General features: G+C 41.8%; 1 protein-coding gene across 1 annotated transcript in view; it reads right to left on the bottom strand.

Moving 5' to 3' along the window:
- Positions 1 to 1,254: 1,254 nt before the first annotated feature.
- The window catches only part of skap1 (src kinase associated phosphoprotein 1), a 29,731-nt gene continuing 9,960 nt past the window's right edge, over positions 1,255 to 21,025 (bottom strand). Inside the window, exons 5-13 of the mRNA XM_058620731.1 lie at positions 16,223 to 16,303; positions 15,979 to 16,062; positions 15,765 to 15,889; positions 14,916 to 14,979; positions 13,020 to 13,208; positions 10,763 to 10,816; positions 10,550 to 10,659; positions 2,525 to 2,627; positions 1,255 to 2,178 (exon numbers count right to left, since the gene is read on the bottom strand). Coding sequence (XP_058476714.1) covers positions 2,535 to 2,627; positions 10,550 to 10,659; positions 10,763 to 10,816; positions 13,020 to 13,208; positions 14,916 to 14,979; positions 15,765 to 15,889; positions 15,979 to 16,062; positions 16,223 to 16,303 — 800 coding nt within the window. The 3' untranslated portion in view covers positions 1,255 to 2,178; positions 2,525 to 2,534. The remainder of the gene's footprint in view (positions 2,179 to 2,524; positions 2,628 to 10,549; positions 10,660 to 10,762; positions 10,817 to 13,019; positions 13,209 to 14,915; positions 14,980 to 15,764; positions 15,890 to 15,978; positions 16,063 to 16,222; positions 16,304 to 21,025) is intronic.

The raw sequence follows: 21,025 nt of genomic DNA, 5'->3' as shown, positions 1-21,025 counted from the left end.
CAATCTGCAGTCTCGCCACTTGACGTACACTACATCTTACACACTGGACCTTTAAGAATTGTTTAAAAGGAATGGTTTTTATCAAAGATGCTATATATATTTATCTTTAGTTCTGACATTTCTCCGATAATGACGCAGACATGAGCTAAAGGTTAAGTTCCCATTTTTATGTTAACTCTCACGTGCCCATGTGTCATAACGATAAAAAAGCAAGATGCTAACTATTTTGATGCTTCCAGTTTCTTAGACGTGACAATGTGATGCTTTCTTTCCATTGTGACATTAAACCTAATATCTGTCTGTCACCGTTGCTGAGGGAGAAATTACATTACAAAAGGCAAGTTTTACTCTTTCACAGTTTTACACCCAAAATGATGAATGGATTAATAGAGGAAAAATATCAGTTCTCTGTCATTTTTCTTGTTGTACTTTGAACAAAAGTAAAAAACATGGGGAATTAAACATTAATCTTAAGTTTTGAGGCTTTGAAAGTCAAAATAATTTTAGTCACAACCTTTAGTTGCAGATTGTCACCTCAGTGTGATAAAGCCTCACATTATAATGATGTAAACCAGAATATACTTCTTCACAGAACAAAGTCAGTAGATTTCCTCAGGGATCGCTTCAGGGAAATCATAAATTTAACACTCATGCCGACACCTGACTCATGTTTTTAACATCAGACTTTAAAAATTGGAGACAAATTGTTTTTCTGAAATGTTTTAATATAGACAGTGGATCAAAGAAACAAAAAGGTAGAAAAAAAAACCCATAGCCCCCATAAAGCACAAATAACTATTATCTGGTTATGTTTTCACTATTAAAATGTGTGTTTTTATTGTGGCTGAAATATTAGCAAATTTAATTTCAACCAGAAACTGTCCTCTTGAAATAATTCATAACAATAATAACCCACACTTTTCTCAGAACAACAGACATTAACGCCTTTTCAGTCTTGTGGTAATAATGAGTCTTATTGTGATCGTACAATTTCACCGTATAGTTTTTGATTCAGAAGGAATCGTGGTTTGCATTCGCACCCATATTTATTTCACAACACTATGCTGACTCACTTCCAACTGGCTACAGCTGAATTAGGACAAACATAATGTCTTAAATATAAAATTAAGCTGACACTGAAAAGGGGAACATAAAAATCCCCCTTTCGTGAAAGTTGCATAAACTTGCTGCAGTTTTTAACCTCGACATATTATAGTTCCGACACACTACTTCTGTCACTACCACTGATTCTAATTTATCGCGTTTAAGAAGGGACTCTGTTTACTGCTCCTTGTCACACAGAACTTCGCCTTTACACATGTTCATATTTTTATGGTAAAAGCTGGAAAATATGTTTTGTTTGCATTTCCATTTAACAACTGACTGAATAATTTAAAGAATCCTCAACCTTTGTCAAAGGATTTAGTTTCTGAACAGTTCTGGTTTTTATTTTCTGTCTACACTATTGTGGAATACTTAATTTTTTTTTTTATTGTTTTTTTTTTGCCATTTTGAGTTGCTTCTAAAGAGACTCCAGCTGTATCCATGTAAATATACAAACTATAAATCTATGTCAAATTATGATTTGGTGTTGATCTTGTTATTTATTTGTCCTTGGAACTCAACCATGCATCTTATGTTGGAGCAATCCTGACCCCTAGTGGATAAAACGGCAACAATTACACCGACAATGAACAGTCAATGCAGCTCAAGCAGTAAGATGTGGTTGTTCATAACATCTGCAGATTGGTTTTGTGCCAAGTCTGTGAAGGAAAACGTTGACAAATATTTCACAATTCTGTCCATATTTTGCTCATTTTAACAAGTGATTCACTGTTATCAGTCTGAAATGATCATTCAGTAAATACTCAAGACGCCTGCTAATCTTGGAACAATCTCTATTACTGTGTTGATCTTTTTTTTTATAAAATACAAGAACATGTTCATTAAAAATAAAACAGTCCACATTCTCCATTAGAGGTTTTATATTATGAATGGAATATACTGTATATTCCATTCATAATACACAGGAATCAGTACAACTGCAGCAGATTTACAGAATGCAATCCACAGTCTTCTGAGAGAGAGAATAATTTAAAATTATAAGACATTATCTGACGATTGTTGGTGAAAATCACGGCTGTGTTTTGTCGGCAAACGGCAGCAGCAGCAGCAGCTCTATGTGGGGAAAAAAAGAAACGTACTATCAGACAAACATGCATCAATAATTCAGTGTTCATTTCAAGCTGTGCTTATCGAACTGTATTAGGGGAAAATTGTCTTAAATACGACGTCTGCGGTGCCGTGATTATGCTTTTGTTGCACATATTTATTCTCGCCCCACTGCAGCGTTCAGACTGCTTTATGTAGTACTTCTTCCAGCCAGCAGATGCCATAAATGGCAGGTCAACCACTGAATATACCTCTCAATGGCAATGTGGATGAGCACCAAGGGGACCGTTTGTGTGTGTCGGGCCACAGTAATGGTCCATAACGCTGATGATAAGAGAGAGTAGCTCTGTACCTGTTGGCGCTCAGAGGATGTAAGCAGGGTGCAGGAAGTCTTTGGGGACGATACCCACGGTGCCGTTCAGCTCGCCGACCCACCAGCCGTGAATGTTGTACTCCTGGACCCAAAATATGAACGAATAAAAACTGTTAAGAGCTGCAACAAGGAGCCGAGCGGACGGAAGCAGGATCGAGCACCAGTCTCACAGTTTTATTTGATTTTAATGCGAGATCCACCTCGTAACGTTAACGCGAGAACAGCCATTTAAATGATTTGAACTGAGGCCCCCCCGTGTCCTTTCCAGTGGCTGCTACAAATAAATAAATAAATTAAAAACACTCTTCTACTGTTAAAAACTCAGGAAGAAACAAAGCTCACAAGAGTCGACATCCCAGCCACAAAACAGCAATGTGCAATAGTCTAATAACAGACACTGAGGTGCAGTTACCTGAGTGGGGGGAAATGGTAACCACGATAATTGAGACAATGAGAGTCTCAAATTAAACTGATTTAACTGCTGTTCCCAGACTCATTTCAGGAAAATCTCATTTTTGTTCTGTGGTTAAAAGAAACTGAGCCAGAATCTCAGTTTCGTCATTTGTGAATCAAAGCCAATTTACACCAGGAATTCTTTTTATAATCTAACACAGCTTAGATCCTCAATTTAGGAAAAAAACTAGGGGGGAAAAAAGGGTCAATTCATGTTAGATAACATGCAGGTGAATAAAACGTTAACTCTTTCATCTGTTCCATAACATCATATAACAAAAATATATACAGTACTTTTAGGGTTTCTGATGAACCCATGAGACCAAATGGAAAACAAACAAACACATGTATCAAGATTCAAATGATTTAAATAGATGATGAACATATAACTGAGGTGTTGTTGTTTGTTTTGTCAGTCCTCCATGTTTCCATTGCAAAATTGTGAAAGTCCTTGAAGTGAACGGCTGAAAACATTTAAGTACGTCCTAAAAGAGGATGAGGAAAACCTCATTTTCAAAACACTAAGCTGTAAGTTTTAAATATTGTTTCCAATTAATACCAGTTGTTAAAGAGAGTGTGATTATTTTCTTTAGAATGCATTTAATCATCACACAAATAATCAATTAATTATTAATTAATTATTTGGTTACTTATTTAATTATTTAGACATTGACTCCACACACACACACACACACAGATTGTTTTTCACGGATTTGTTGGAATTAAAACACATACACAGCCCTTTCAAATTAAGACTGAAAAAACAAAAACGCTCTCATTTGTTTTTTACATCTGTGCCGCAAACATTTTGGGAAGTTGATTCACATCCGCCGCCACATGATCCTGTGGTGGTCGCGAGTGATCGTTCCCCGCATCCACTCGTCTCCCCTCTGTTCTCCAGCAGATTGAAAATGGCTGTGTGACCAATTGTGTCTCTGCGCCGAGAAAGAAGATGGGCTACGCTCAGCTACGTTTACCACATCTGTGCACGCGCATGTACGAAGACGCATAATAAACGCTTGGAGTCAAACTTCACTTCTCGCTCTAACGTGTTTTTAAAATCACACTCATACTGTGACAGCGATGACGGCCTTTCGTCAACAATTTACATCCAAACTTTGGCGTTTGGATGTAAATTGAGGCCTGCAGCTAATGAGTGGTGTTTGGAGCTCGTCCATCCAGGCCTCTTGGTTTCAATGCTGCCTGGGAAAGCGACAGTGTGCTTGGGTTGATGACAAACTCTGATTGACAATTCAGTGAGTGTTTGAACTCATCACACAGGGGTAAGTTCCATCCAAATTGGTCCTTTTATGGTCCATATGACGCCGTGGAGGGGAAAAGCCCGGTTGCGCAAAGCTGGCTCTGGTTCCCATTTGAGAGGACGGGAAAAGGGGAGAAGGAGAGGGGAGACAGACGGACGGGGGGGGGGAAGGCATCGGAGAGAGGGAGTGAAACAGTTTTTCTCTCCCTTGGGGGCGTCACAGCACTATTCCACCAACCGTAGTGACAGAGATTTTTATTTATCTCTGTGGCCCATCTGTGCAGTCGGTCTCAAATTCTCCCTGAGAAAGGTCTTTTGGATTATCAGCGCCGCCATTTTAATACCACTGCTACATCACAGAGTGGGTGCCAATGGCGGTGGAAGTCTGTCAGGCGTGCAGAGTCCATCTTCCTCATACTTGCAAAGGGTTCATCCAGAGTACACCTGCTGTAATGGGGACATTCCAAGAGGTGTGGGGAGTAAATTATCCAAATGATGCAAACTCATCAACGTCCACCTCCTTCTGTTTGTTTTCCTCTTTTTTGTCTTTCGGGTTGATTTGTTTCTGTGTGATTCTGCATCGGAAGTGTTGTGATGCTAAGGTTGGGGGCAAGGAGCAGGCACATTGCCGCTCAGTGTGGCACCGTGAAAGATTGAACAAGTTGTTAAGCGTTCACCTGAAATGGGAGATGTTTCCTCCGAGATGCTCTGTCGTGAGGTAAATCAAGTGTGTCTGGGCAGCGTCGGCCCGGGAAACGTCTGCTTTCGTCCCATTTATGAGACGTACGGGAGCACACTGTGTGAGTGTGAGAGGTGACACATATCAGAGCCTGTGTTTGCTGCAACCTGGATGCAGCTCAAATAAACTCTGTGGGAGCAAAGGGAGGACAAGAGGGGGTGTGGGGGGGAGGGGGGGGGGGGGGGGGCAAACAGCGCCGTGTTGTGGTGGCTGCGGCGCGTTGACTCGTTAACCTCCCGGTGACTCCTCCGTGGAGAGAGCAGGGGAATGAGTGTGGGCGGGGCTGGCACTGAGCGCAAGTTGCCATGACAACACCTGCAGTGTACCGGCACGATCGTTTATTTACCACTCAGGGGGCTGGCTAATGGTGGCATTCTGATAGGCCCATCACTCATGTTCCCGACCGGAGGACGGATTGACAACTAACCGAGCCTGAAGCGAAGGAGACGACGGTGAGTCGTGGTTGGTTGGATGCAGTGAGAGACAGCGGGTGAAGCAGGTGTCGCGTCACACCGTGCACCTATACACAACACACTTTCTATATCGCTCTCTCTCTCTCTCTCTGACCACAACATTACAAAACACACCTTTTATTTTTAAAAAACAACATTCTGACCTTCCTTACTCTTTTCCTTCCCTGAACCACAGACCCATGCTCCCAGAAGAAATGCACACAAATATACACAATCCCAAATGCATACAAAGTAGGGGGAGTGCTAATAAGCCTGACACATGAGGCATCTTTCCTTGGCCACCAGCTGACTGAGGCAGGCCTTGGGCGTGATGGAGCGCAGGAAGTCTCTCATTGCCCTGCTGCTGAACCCGCCGCCTGGGTGTTACAATCTCTCCCTTCCTCCCTCCCTCCTATCCTCCCTTCCTATCTCCAGCCTCCTTCCTCTTTCCCTCCTATTCTTCTCTTTCCATCTCTCCTGTATTAGCCTTCTGCTTGCATCCATTGTTTTTTTTCTCTCCTCCATGTGGACTCATCAGATTCACTGCAGCTTGCTGCAGTTCTTCCATCAGTGGTCACTAACAAAGAAACATGAACACCTTGTGCCTGACAGAAGCCAGTAATCTGTAATCCGCAATCAGGTTAGTGGGCCCTCGTCACTGCTCACGCCGGTGCACTTCACAAATGACCCGATAGTACCTGAAACTGTGGAGGAAATGCTTGTTGTGTGTTTGGAGGTTATTTTAAGGTTTCCGTGCCAAAAGAAATCGCCAAAATCCGTGCAGGAATATAGAAATATGGCAGGTAATTGTGCACAACAGGATCAGAATGGCTATTTAGTGTCCATTTTTCCAAGTGGGCTTTTAATTAAATCAATGAATTGGCTTCATGGAAACATGACAGAGCATGAGAACATTTGAAAATATCTCAGGGATGATGAGATTTAATAAAAAGAAAACCTACTCGTTCCTTTCTAATGCACGCCCGGGATTACAGATAGCTCCTTAACTTAATAGCAATTTAAAGTGGATTTGTGTATGCCACTGAGTGTCTGTAATGATGGCTGTTTACGCCGCCCCTCATTTATAATAATTAAGCAGAATGGATTGGGGGTCGGTTGCTCGGACACGGTTCTGGGCTATTGGCTTGGGCTGAATAATGACCTACTGTAGTTGACCGGGGGATGACCGCTGCCTCCTGCATGACCCCAAACCCCAGACTCACCCCCTGCTACTCTGGGTGGTAAATAGGATGTCTTGCCTGTCTATAGCGTCTTGGTGTCTATGGCCACAAAAGCAGCTAGGGGTCTTTAAATGGGTGTGTGACAGAGAAACGGAGAACGGAGAGAGGGGGGACGGGAGTTCACACAAAAGAATAAAGGGATCCCTCCTCTTTGTCTCCCTTGCTTGACTTTTCCCATCTGATTGTTTGCCCACTTTTGCTTTTCTTCGGCTGCATTCAGTCAGTGTGACCTGTGGGCAGCAGACCAAACCAGCTTGTAAAACCGAGATATGACCCCCCCCCCCCCCCAAATAAAAGGCCATCGCAGGTAGCCTGGAATGAATACGAGTGTCCATTTAAGTACAAATTTCCTATTTTCAGATTTTTTAACAGCAGTTGCTGGAAGATAAATATCGCAGCACGTGAATTTAAAAGACAGTAAATCAGCTTCTAGTGTTTGTATAAGTTGCCTCTTCATAAAGCCATCCTGTTATGAGACTGCTACAAACTGCCACAAGGTGTCAGTGGTGTCCATGTTCTCATTGTCTCTAACCAGCAGCTGCAGCTGAACACTTAGGTCTAAATGTGAATTGACGACTCTGCTTTGGGGAGACGCAGCGGATTGGCTGGCTCGGCTCCCTCGCTCTGTGTTTTGGTTGGACAACAGATGGAAGAAGAGAGGTGAGCAGGGCAATGGGCTGGAAGAGGGAGAGGTGGCAGCAGAGCTTGCCAGAGTTTTAAGGACCCTGGATGGGTTCGTGCCATAAATCTCTCCCCACTCCATCCCACCGTTCTCCATGAGTGCCTGTGAGAATACAGGAATGTGACAGCTGACCTGTAGAGCCCATGTCTTTTTATTGTGGATACATAAATTAGAGGGCAAGAATGCAGGACAGCCTTATGGCTCACTGTGAGACACAGCTGACAATGTACACAAGCGTTACACACGTCAGGGGAAAGTAAAACAATAGCTTTCAGCCGCTGTGATATATGAACGCCGTACTGTAGCCGCTACATTGTAAATCCTACCGTATCATTTTCCTGCGTCTGCTTAGGATAAGCAGCATCTCAACCATTTAAAAAAAAAATCAGAGAGTGTGATACTGCAAAAAAGGAAGCTCGGCGATATTAGTCATCACACACTAAAATGTCATTGTAATGCCATAATGTGTACGAGAAAAATGCAAGCTCTCAGAAATGAAATGCCAGAGCGAAGGGGGGAAAAAAAAAAATCCCAAGATGGATTTCATAGTGTGTTTCTACCTCATGTATCAGCGCACTGAGCATCGACATCACGCTCTGCGGAAAGCAAGTTAGGCATCACTGAAACCAGCGGCGGAGGCGCACCATGAGATTAATTCTCTTGAACTAATGGGATTCATATGAGTTGTGAGGTTCCTAATTTATTTACTTTGTCAGTGACATGCAGATATGCACGCGCACACAGCAGCACACAAGGGGGAGAAAAAAAAACACACAGATACAGTAAAAATGCCCCCACTTTACAGTAAGTGAGAGATCAATAATGATGGATGAGGGCCTTTTATATAATCGGCATGTTCTCCTCAGTTCACAGCCATATGACACTCCGCCTGTGGCTATGCCATTCTGCACTTCAGCAGTCAATCACATCCCAGCTTTAAAAATAACACTTTGTTAGCACCATTGATTTAGCACTTAGAGCGTGTCCTTATTACCTTGTAATTATGGTCAGTGTTGACATAACAGCACAGACAACTAGGCCTCCCACCCTCTAAGAGAATTTATGGGCCCTGGTTTTATTACGGCCATTTCATGTGTCTGGGTCCCCAGTTAAGTGACAGACTTGAGATCCAGCCAAGGGCCCGTATTTCACTCACGGAGGTCAGGGTTCTTAGGAATCCCCCCGTAAAACTCAACGCGCAAAGGGCCAACATGTTCGCGCAGAAGACACAGGGAAGCCCTCCCCAAGGGCTCGTTAAAATAAATAGCCGATTACAGGCCATAATCCAAATAATTCTATTCATGAGGGGAATGTGTAGCTATTAGGATGCAAAATGGGACACAGGTGGAGTTGTAGCATCACACGAAACCAAAAAAGAATAAATTCGGGAGCCGTTTCAGACTTAGCCTTTACATAATTTACAGCCTCGCTGACACCCAGGCTCTAAACCCTGTGGAAGATAGTTAGCATATTCTCTCATAATCTCTCAGTGTGTTATGACTTCAGCATACAGCTTGACAAAACAAGAGCGATCTGTGTCATTAAGACCGTGAGATACTACAGCCAAGTCTTGCTTCCAACCTGGACTTGGTTTGCTTTTAAGATCTCCAGTGATGCTGTAATCTGATCCATCCAGTGAAAAGTGATACGGCAGGCAGGCTGAGGCGGTTTAAAGCAGATCTGTAGCTCAGAGGCAGGTCCCCTTTGTTTCCCCAAGTACACTGCCTCTGTCATCCTTACGTGAAAAATGGACATGGCTGTTTTGACATTTCCCCCTATCAAACAGCGCACAGAGAGGGAGAAGGCTGGTTTCTCATTAATCTGGAACTGGCAAGAGAACCTCAATTAAGAAGCTTGTGCAAAAGCATATTTTACGCTGCTATAAACAAAAGGCCAATATTCCCTAAACAAAAACATAGCACTGTGTGTTTTATCTTTCTAAAACTCCCACTTTATGAACATACCAAGAAAAAAGTGTTTCTCTGTACGTGAATAGCTCAAAAATATAAAAATAATAATTAAAATTTAGCTCCTCTAACTGCTGATCAAAGATGTCATGGGATTGAATACTCGATTTCTCCATCTCCGCCATAAAACTACTGACAGGAAAGCTGAGTGTGCTGTAATTTCTTCCTCCCACTGCTCTTCAGATAATTTACCTAAACACAGAGCATGATGATTCAATTTCAAACTGAACCAATAGCAACAGTCTGGGAACAAGACGCCGTACGCAGCAGAGTAAAAGTGCCCAAATTACAAGCCATTGATTTCCAGTAGGGTGGCTTTTCAATGGTAGATACTCTGCATGTAACTACAAGATGGCCATAAAACACAAGGAAATAGACTGAGAGAAAAGAGCTGAGATGCACCTGCAGTTTATGTCAAACAGAAAGGAAGAGCTTCGCATGGCTGCCTACTCAATTAACCCCTGTGATAGAGGCTCTATAATGAACAACAGCACCATTACACAGCACGAGAATGGTGCTTCACCCTAGTGGCCCGGGAATAGACAACGCCACTGTTGGCGCTTCTCTGCTGCATCGACATACAAGTGATGGCGGCGATATCAGCATGTTTTCGAAAAGGTAAATGAAGACGCCACGATAACTGGAATTGACGTTGTTTTAACTCTTAATTAATTGCTTATTTTATACATCTGCGTCACATTTGACTCATTTTAAACATGAGTCACAAACGATTCCTGGTGGAGATGAGCTGCAGAACAGTCATCTCCCATTTGACTTAACCAGTCAGTGAACTTGAAACTTTGTAATATGAGGCTTGTTTTTTGGTGGGAAACTGATAACTGAATTGATTCTGACACATTAGTTTGGGTCCGATTTGTGTGACCAGGAGGTTGCTGATTTGTTGGGTGAAAATGTCACAATTACTGGCACGATCATATACAGTAAATCATTTTATGTTGCCATGGTTACAGTGAAGTTAATTATGGGCAGCAACCCTCGCCCTGAAGTAAGCCCTGATTTGATCTGTTTTGAACATTTTCAAAGGGAATCTGTCGGACAACTTTCACTGAACTACTGAATTCTGAATAGACTTCACATTTGCTGAATTAAATTCATGAATGAAGAACAAAATACTGACTTTTTTTGTCATTTACCAGCTAATAACCCTAATAGCACTTTTAAATAACGTCTCAGATTATCGCTGCTGACCTTGCTAATGATGTAGATGAGATCTCCTCTCTGGAAGGCCAGCTCATCTGGCTCGTCAGCCTGGCAATCCCATAAACCCTGGTAGTAGTTAGCGTAATCTGATGACCAAGCTGAGAGAAAATGCAGAGCACAAATTAAAATTTTGCCGTCGCCTTGAACTACTGAGTTGGAAATGTTCTCATTATTAGCACAAGACCGTAATGAGGTTCTGACCTGGTTTGCTCTTCATGTCACTGCTCTCATCCTTCTGATCCAGGAAATCCTCATCTACACAAACAAAATACAACAAAAAAAAAATTATTATTTGACCAACATTTTACCACTTGGGGTTGACTCCATTGAAAGCTGACTTAAAGACCTTTTTTTTTGTTGTCTCGCAGGAAACAAATAACACACAGTCTCTCTGATTTTATCTCCACGTGACACAAGATTGAACTATTCAATGAGAATCAATTTCTTTAGATTTATCTGAGTGCCAGACAGGAGAAGTTGAAGAAAAAAGAGGCTGCCTTAAAGGCACGTGGAGGCGGCCGTGTCATTGACCGTGGGGCGTGGCACCCAGTGGTCTGAGAGGTGACACAGTGATACGCCTGCCCTCTGTCTCCCACATCCATCCTTAACACTCGCAGGCTGACAGCAACGCCACAACCCAGCAACACTATCCAACTTCCAGCACAACCTGCGCCTCTGCTTCCAGGAAGAGCAGGAAGGATGACACACACACACACACACACACACACACACACACACACACCACACGCAGATATATAGTGTATATTCAACACATGCATATTTGTGATCAAAGGAACACTTTGTGTTTTGATGCTGAACGTTTCTTGTGTCTCTATGCAACGCAGTGACTGGCACATTTCGACAACAACATTACTCTTGTCTCCTTTAAAACGCAGACAAGATCACTTCAGCTTGCACACACACGTGAACCCTGAAAAAGAGACAAAAAGAGATTTCAAATGTATTTGCAAAAGGTCCACACATTTGTTCCGGCTCTCTTCAGTTGCAGTAGAGGAGAGCATCCTTCAGTTGAGAGGCCACGGCAATGGGCCAACGGTTTCTATATCAAAGTGATTTAATTTTCCAGTCAATAAAATCAGTCATCAGCCCCAGAGCTGATGGCACCGACGCTGCATTCTGCCTGCAACTGAGCCATGTTCAGAAATTCGCTATGAAAAAAAAGATCGTCACCTAAAACACTTAAGTCCTTTTTTTTTTTTTTTTCCGTTTTGTATTATTTTTCCATTTATTATTCCTTATATTGGGAGTATAAACACTTCAAAGTACCATATAATAAATGAAGTAAAAGCCTAATAAATTAACAGAACGAAATACTTACTAAACAGTAATATTCATTTATTTGTTTTGCGAAATTAAATTTTCTTTAAATACAATAAAATACGAGCTGCTTTCCAAATCAATGGCTATAAGCATAATTATCTAATAATTTAACAGTATCTAATCACTGTGTCGAAGCTGCAAGTGAGCAAAGGGCGGTGCAGAATGATTGATAAGTGAAGGGGTGAGAAAGTGAACGAAAGAGCCCGTCATTCGATATGCCATCTGTGGTCAGGGTCTGTACCTCTTCCCAGATGGCTTTGAACGCCGGTGTGACAGTTTGAAGACTGATTTCCCTCTCACCAGTGATTTTGGCAAAGGTAATGTACTCACTGAGTGAAACAGAATCTTGATGTATCTTATTTAATAGAAAGAGTGATGGACGACGGCCTTGAGAAGATCGGATCACCCCTTTTGTCCTTCTCGGGATCTTGTAGCCACCCTGACACGTGGGATCATCTCCCCCCTCAGTAGAGACTCACACTCACACTGTTCTTCACGCAACACTCTCAGTCAGAGTCTAATATCTATTAAAGATGTGACATTAAGACCTCCAGAACTATTTTAAGCTCCGGGAGATGCCGTTTTTACTCCCTTTCAACTAAATTGCTGTTGCTAGGCAATTTTAGCCAAAACTCTGCTTAATGGATTGAATTGTAGGCTATTTGTTGCCTGGCAACATTAGCTAATTGGACGTTCTGTGACAGAGCATTGAGAACGACCCGACTCTCGCTGATTTCGACAACATACAGTCACAAACAGATAGCTCTCACCAAGATAAGGACAGAGAACAGAGGAAGACTCTCCTTCTCTGTGTCCTGTTTGGCTCAGCTTGGTCAACCCTAATCGTGACAAGCTTTATGGTGTTGATTTAAAATGAGTGATCAGTCTGGGTGTCGTAGTGATAGGGAGGCACCTGGCAGCACACACTTTGCAGCCAGGGAAGCTCATCAAGAACACCGTCTTGCTGCTAAAATCCCAGAGGGCTGGAGTGTGTGTGAGGCAGAGCATCTGTGTCTATTTGTCTGACTGAGTATCACACGGGTTTGTGTGTGTAGCACCTTCCGGTCTTTTTATCTGTGTGTGGGCAGTCGCTGGTGTAGTAACCACGTCCTCATACCTGGCAGCACCTCATAGATATCGTCGTCGTCGTCCTCATCCAACTCCCCCTTCTCCTGCCCTCCTGCCAGTCTGGCACTCTGAGAGGCCTGGGCAGCACCAGGCAGAGGAGGACCAGTCAGCCCCTCAATGTCATCATAGGTCTCCTCTTCCTCATCCTCTTCGTGAGGGATGAGGGAGGAGCTGAGATCTGTGAGGAGAGACGACGTGATGGGCGGCGTTAGCGCTAAGATGAAGCACAGCGTGGCACAAAAGACACACACACATGTATTAAAAGGGGGGGAAATAAGAGAAATGTTGGAAGGCTCCTACCAGTGCAACAGGCTGAGACATCAATGTGCTTCATTGTAGCAGTAAAAAATAAACACTAGAGGCTTAAACTCAGGCTTAAATTATTGTGTATTATATTTCTTTAAATTTATTAATTACCTGTTGACACTGTAATTTTCTTGTCTTCAAATTGCTAGCGGTTCCATCCTAACGTTAAGAGTCGATTTGCAATGGCACAATGACACAGAGAAAATGACTCAGCAAATGTACGCTACTTTTGTTTGTTACTCTTTTTATAAGAAAATGATGTATTAGTGCACGTTTCAAAGTGGGACAGTTATTAATGAGAGCAGGGGTGAAAATAAGGCCTTGAATTAGAAACTACATACTTGATTTTCTTTTTTAAATTTACAATACTTTATTAATTATACACATTTTTAATCACCTAAACAAATAGCAAAAACAGATAGATGAATGGATCAAAAATTATTATTATTATAATAGAGTTGTCTGACTGCTTTCTGTCACACACAAAGACATTTTATGACTATTCTTCTGTCTGTTCTCTAACCTGTAATCTCCCTTTGTGTTTATTTTCTTTTTAATTGCTATTATTATTACTACATGACTACTTATCAAGACTACATTTAACACGTTTTGTTGCCTGTCACCCCCCATGTCACTCATGTCAATTGCAAACAAAGGCAGAAAATAAATAAATAAACTTAAGCAAAAGAATTTTAGAATTCTCCATGATGTCATCACAAAAAGTGCAAGACGCAAAGGAAAACAGCCATACCCTACGGCTCGGAGGTATATTCTGGGTGTAAAGAGGTTAAAATCAGGCGGCGCACTGTAGTAAAACTGGACTGGAAGGAAGTAAGACAAACTGCAGAGTGTCTGTTACTTCCCGCAAATCAGTGGCCCAGCCCGAGCCCATTTTAGAGTAGACGAGGCAGGACTGCTCTCTCAGATGGAGGAGCCGTCTCATTGCAGGCGACTGGCCACTGCAACACAGGGTATCAGGTCCGCTGCCGTACACCAGCGGCCAAGCAGAAATCAATGTCACTGGAGGATAACCAGAACATCTACCAATCAATTTCCTGTAAGTTGGAATTTGGTAGGAGGGTTAGGGGGAGGAGTGGTTGGGGGGGAGAACTAGAGCTACATGATGGCGCACGTGACATGGTGGGTGACTTGTCGAATGAGGAGACTCAGGACGGCTGTGCAGCCTGTGATGGATCGGGTGGTTTTTATTTGAGCCACAGATGATGAAGCACTTTCCCTCACTTCTGACCTTTCTGCTGTGCAGAAACACAAGCAAACTTTGGTAGAAAAATGAGGGGGAAAAGAAGGTCGAAAGGTTTATAGTGCTCTTATTGTATTCTCCAATTAATCATTGTAACTTTTAAAAAGCCGACTCCAGTCAATTGTATTTATACACACCAAAATAAATTAGTTTTCAACATACAACGTCCTCCATTTCCCTGTCTTTCAATTCTTTACGTAAACAGGGACATCTAAAAAAGGGAATAGGCCTTGAGAGAAGCCAAAATGCAGAGCCCACTCTTCCGAAAAGCTGCATATGCAATAGGTATTCCAGAAAAAAACACACAAAAAAACCTACCTCTAAGTACAAAATCGATTTGGTCCACCCATTCTCGTGCCTCTTGAGGGCTGCTGGCAGTGAACTGAGGGGACAGAATGGCAATAATCCTGCAATTATCATCACATCTAAGAGTGCATTTATGCAGACATAAAAGTCCAGATTTGTCTTCTTGGAGGCACGGAGCAAATCGCTTGCGTGCTGCCACAGGAAAAGGCCAAATAGAAATCGTGTCTTTTAGGATAGGATTTAATGGGTTAAAATAATTTATTCTAAATGCACATTTCAAAAATTCACAGTGATTGAGAAAACATTATTATACACAGACAGATAATCTGCCAGTGTACCATACACACGTGACACATTTAGATTAGAGCTCAAAGCAAATAATTAGAGATAGTAAAATACTGATCATATGTATTTAACAAATAGTCACATATTAAGCAGCAGGAAATTATTGTTTCAGTTATTGAATAATGCAGCAATTATTTAATCAAAAATAAAAATTGAAAATAGTGGAAAATGCAGATTATAGACTAAACACTGTCTTGTCCAAATTTGTATTATTGAGTTAATTATTACTTGATATAAATTTTACAATTACAGTAACTTTGGTCACGTGAAAGGTCACTGAGTGTTAATCGTCCGATGAATTCTAAATTTGATATTTAATAAATGTGATCTAATAAAGAGGACTTGTTTCTATATATTTATTTATTTTTTCACAGACATTGTGACCAACGTTGAATGAATTAGGTAATCTCTGGCACACATGGGTCATTTTAACACTCTCTTGTGTACGTGAATTCCCTGACATGTTCTTTGATTCACGTGAGTCTGTACAGGCTTTTATGTGGTGTTAATGCAGACCTGGAAAGCCCGTCGTCCTGGCGCGAAGAACTCGAAACAGGCATTTTTCTTGGAGTCTTTTCTCAGGTTGGTCACCAGCTGAACACTGTACTCGTTGATATGAAATGAACCCTTCTGCTGTTTATCTGCAGGGACAAGTGCACAATGTGAGCCGTTATCTGATTCAATTCAAAGTACCTGTGACACTACTAGCACATGGGCATTTAACACAAACCTTTTTCACACCCGTAGTAGTAGAATATTAAGTTGTTGAGGACACACCATCTCTTTTGCCACTCGGAGCCAAAAAAGCTGTGATCTAATGTAGTAAAAACATATAGGTTTCAATACAAGTGCTAAATGTGAACAAATATCTTCAAATATTTTCTACATTCAGGATAATTGCAGTATTACACATTATGCTATTAACTATGCATAAATGTCACCCATCCAGGACTGGCACCTATAGGCTACCATACCTTTCCGTCTTTTCTCCAGGTAGCCTTGCTTAAAAACGTTGTTAAGGTCCTGAGCTGCCACGGCTGGAATGTCACCAAAATCTGTGAATAAAAGCATTCAATTTGTTAGAAATACAATGGGAAATGCCCAGAGAGAAATTCAGCTACAACTTCATAGTGACATATAAAAAGAGAAAAGCTAAAGAGATTTTCCTTTTTGATAAGTGATTAAAAACTATTATTAGCTAATTGTTCCAATCCCCAATAAGCTGCACTTAAAAGGCAACACAAACACACACCGTGCATATAAAATCTCCCACTCTGTGGATCAAATACAGCCCAGCTATAGGCTTTAGCAAACTGGGATCAATACATGTACAGTGCTGCTGAGCACTGCACTCCATTCATCTGCTCACATTGCACTTTTAATGGGAGCAACCTTCCTGTGGGGACTCAAACAACTCTCATCAATTTGCAAAGTCAAATTTGAAAACATGAGAGGACAATGGCACACCCTTAAGAGCCTTAAGTTAATTAGTGCAGTTGTTAGAAAGCAATGCACCACGTATGTCAGAGAGTATTAATCCTACTGTGCCATTTGTGCAAGGGAGAAGTTTTAAGACGCCGCTGCTCAGCTTTTTCATCTTCGTGGGGGAGGTGCAATCTAACGCTGTGATTATATGAAGTGTGTTTAAACCTCCCATTCACCAGAACACCTGCAGTGAAGTGCTTTTAACCAGCTGTTCCATGTTTGACTTAGTTTTGAAGGTCTAACAAGAAATGTGCTTGTTTGACCTACTGTCTAGCCTTAAGTTATTAGAGGGCACCTTGTAAAACTGACCCCTGTTTGGCCTTGAGGGCCATCTTCTGCCCCAGGACTACTTGGTTTTTTTTTCCACGTGTCAAAGCTCAGCATCCTCCAAATTCATTAGTCTACAGGCATTAGAGTCTTAGCAGGAGAAAAAAGCCGAGGGCACACAGGAACCGCCTTTTTAGTCTGAAACACAGGAACAATTTAAAGACCATTTACACTGGTCAGTGTGACACCTCACACAGTCCACTGATGACAAGGGGAATGCCTGGAGTCCATCCCTCTGTTTAACTGCTGGGAAAACCCAAACATGTCACACCAAACAAGGTCCTTTGACTTAAACAAAGAGCACCTCCTAACAATGGAAAAAGAGGAACCTCTTTCTCAATTTAAAAAAATCACCAACATGAGAAAAAGCAGCTTTATTCGAATATTCACTCCATCTGTGTCTTGTTCCCTCTCTCTCTCGCTCTCTGAGAGCGACTGCTTTGAGTCTGCCCTCAGTGTGTGTCCTGTTAGAAAGACTCTGATCTAGAGAGTGAAGTTGATATCCTTAGCTTGGCTTACATTCCAGAGATTTAGCTTCACAACAGTGCAGTGTGTGATCCGACAACGCCGCTGCGCCTCAGCTCGTGGGCCTGACAGATGAGCGGGTCATTCTAGAGCAGAGCCCCAGACACCTCACCGCACTAACACACTCACATATCATCAGCCTGCCGTTGTGGATGGACTGACTGGTGACATAATAAATACAGAGGTGCTCGGGACTGTTTTGTCAAAGAGAACCTGATTCAGTACATCATAACAAACAGCGGTCATTATGCTCCCCCACCTCATCCATCCGCCAGCAGACCGTCCATTTTTTTCCCCGGGCCTACTTCCCTGTTGCGGCCCACTTCTAATCCCCTCATCCGTCTGCTTCCCTCGCTCTTCATTTATCTCAAAGGTCGAGCACGGCTAATAGATGAGGAGGTACAAAATCAACATGGGATCGCTCTGATCTGCTTGAGTCAATAAACATTACACATTTGTGCGTGTTTAACACTTTAACGCTGAGTGACCTCACTTGACTGTATGAATCCTCAAACAGGAATACAACAGAACGTAGCGCACACGCGCGCACACACAGGCTTGAGTGCAAACTGAAGCACATGCACAATTATAATTCTACGTTCTTCCACAGGGTCGCAGCACAACCTAAAAGCAGCGCACTGCTTCATGCTGCTTGCTCAAGTCCTTAATTCCACCCTAAACAAAAGCAGAGTCCTGATTGCTCCCGAGTTAAAAATGCCTCCTTTAATGAAAATTACACACTAACACCTCTTTGGGACCAATGCAATTTTAAGTGGATATTCAGGGGTAATGTTATTTGAAAACGTGTAATTTAGAGTGTTGGGGGGAAAAAAAACAGCAACCATCATGGTGTTTGAGTTTTGAGTTTGAGTAGAGGCACAGAGAGAGACACATTAATGCATCTAATTAAAGGCTCATCAAAATGGCAGACAGACGGCACTCTTTCATAAAAATCATAAATGGCCGTATCAATTATTCAGAGCAATGCCATGACTTCATTTTCATCCCTTTTGCGTTTTAATTAGCTCCATCCACAGCTTTGGTATTGACATTAATTTGATGGCAATTTATTGATATTTCAGCGTAACCTATTTAGCTGAGTGCAATTACCAACAAAGAGAAGCAGATAGATGCGATGTGAGAGTCACATCCCGTGTTTCGTAAATCAAGGTGAGGAGTTGCTACGGGCCACGCTAACTGAATCTAACAGCTCTCAGTGGTAATCAGTGAGAGGAGATTTGAGCCACCCAATTTCCAAATGGAAGGAGATAATCTATAGAAATTGACCAGAAATATGTGTTAATTGATCCTGACAAAGAGGCATTTCCGTACACGGGCTGACCCGTGTGCCGCTACGTTCTGTCGCCTCCCTGAACTTGTTTTAAAGCCATGTTGGGGAAGGTGCTGGCAACAATGCATCTGAGTTGGCAGCAGTTTGCCACAGCCGCAATCTCTCATTTGGTTATTCACACTCTCTCAGCATGGTGTTATGAGCTCAGCAGTTGATCCTGCAAGAAAGGTCTGATTTATGTTAGCATGACCAGAGGGAGTTAATGTATTCTCTCATTAAAATCCACTTTAGTTGGGATGAAAGTCAATCAAAGGCTGTATAGAGAGTGAATCAAAATGAAGGGAAATGGTTGGGTGGGAGGAATAATATGTTACATTAGATCTAACGGTGGTCATAATGCAACAAAGATGTTATGAAAACACCAAAATGCACTGAGGATGCAGAGGAGTGCAGATGATGGGAAGTGTGAGAGGAGAGTGAGAAGTCACTTCTTGTTTTTTTTTTCGGACAGCAGTGATTGAGCTGGCAAGGTTCAGTCCCAGCAGGGTACATGCACTTATGAGTCAGGGGTCTGGACCATTACTGTATCCCCAGCTACAGAAATCACACAGTTCCCGCAGCCATTTACACGGAGAATGCATGAGAGGAGCAGGGACACGACCATCAGCGAGTGTTTCCTCGACTCTTCCGCTATTCTGCGTCTACAAAACAATATATGGCCAATAACGTCATCACAATAAAACTTTCCAATTCAGTTGGTATTAATAATTATGCCATAAAATGTCAGATAGTTACAGATTCTAGTTACAGATTCAGTTTTACTCCTGAAGGAATACTGAAGAAACAGTGGTTTTAAACTCATTACAGACCAAATCTGAGGAAAAACATTATGTGCTACATCTCAAAGTGTGTTCGCACAATGCACGCATATGATATTTGAACATTTGTTATGTTGATATTGAAGAGAATAATATCACAACATATAATGTAATACCTAAAATTACGCAGAAAGTAATTTGGACACATGTAGGTAAAATGTGCAAAGAGAAGAAAGAGGCAGTAATGCAACATTATGGATGCCAACTGCCGTAAAAAAACACACAAGAAGGATAAAAAAAAAAAAAGAAGAGGTTATGCTGATGCGTAGACGTGTAATATACTACATATGTCATGGTGGAAATGCCGTGCTGTATTTATGACGTTTGATATACGGACAGTATGGTCTGGTGGAATGGGAAAGACATGAAAATGAAAAATTATTTGATAATATTTGTGCCTGGATCTGTCCGTCAGTGTCTATCTGGTGTATTTAAAGTCAAATATTGGCTCTTGTGTCTAAACTATCTATTTTTTTATCGTGTGTGTGTGTGCGCGTCGGTCCAAATCTGCTGTCCTCTGTGCTTGTAATCCTATTTAATGCTATGTTGTAAAATCTGTCGTCCTTTGTGATGTGACATTTATCTGATGTTGTGAAGTTATTTGATCATGTCGTCTGTATTTTTCCGCTCCGTCACAATTTAAACGGGGCTCTTTTCATTCATGATGCAACTACTACCACTACTACTATGTATTATTTTTATTTTAGTTTAGTATTTCGTATTCTAGTATTTAAATGTTGTGTTGAAGAAACAGTTAGTCAGATTAACTCGTCCAAAATCATAAATAATGAAAACCTGTTCATGTTTACCTAAAACTTTCATATTTTTGTATTAAAGAACTTAGAAGTTTTGGCTAATTTTCTGAAAATGAATTATTGGCTGATTGCTTCCAGGTCCATGGGAAGAATTTGAAGCGATCAGCCAATCATTTTTTTTTTTTTTTTTAAATGTAGTTGTGATACTTGTGTCATTTACTTGTGTTGAAAAAAAAAAAGAAAAGAAAAGAGTTGAGTGCATTAATGGGATAAATAAATCTATTTAAGGGTGTGTAGGTTGGAATGAAAATTGGAAAGTAATCATATGTTTTCTTTCTCCTTTGCTTAGTCCTTGAGCACAGGGGCTTTCACAGTGCCTTTTCGATGCGAGAGGTACTGGAGTGAATGCAGCATCAGGGGGCAGGACCTGACCTCGACGTGAACTCTTCTGATGAGGTGAAACAGAAGGCAGAAAGAGGCTCCCCGGCCCTGGGTATAGGTTGGGGGGGGGCTGAG

The sequence above is a fragment of the Solea solea genome, chromosome 21 (genome assembly GCF_958295425.1).
Source record: "Solea solea chromosome 21, fSolSol10.1, whole genome shotgun sequence".
NCBI lineage: Eukaryota > Metazoa > Chordata > Actinopteri > Pleuronectiformes > Soleidae > Solea > Solea solea.
This window is presented reverse-complemented; position numbering and strand designations above follow the sequence as displayed.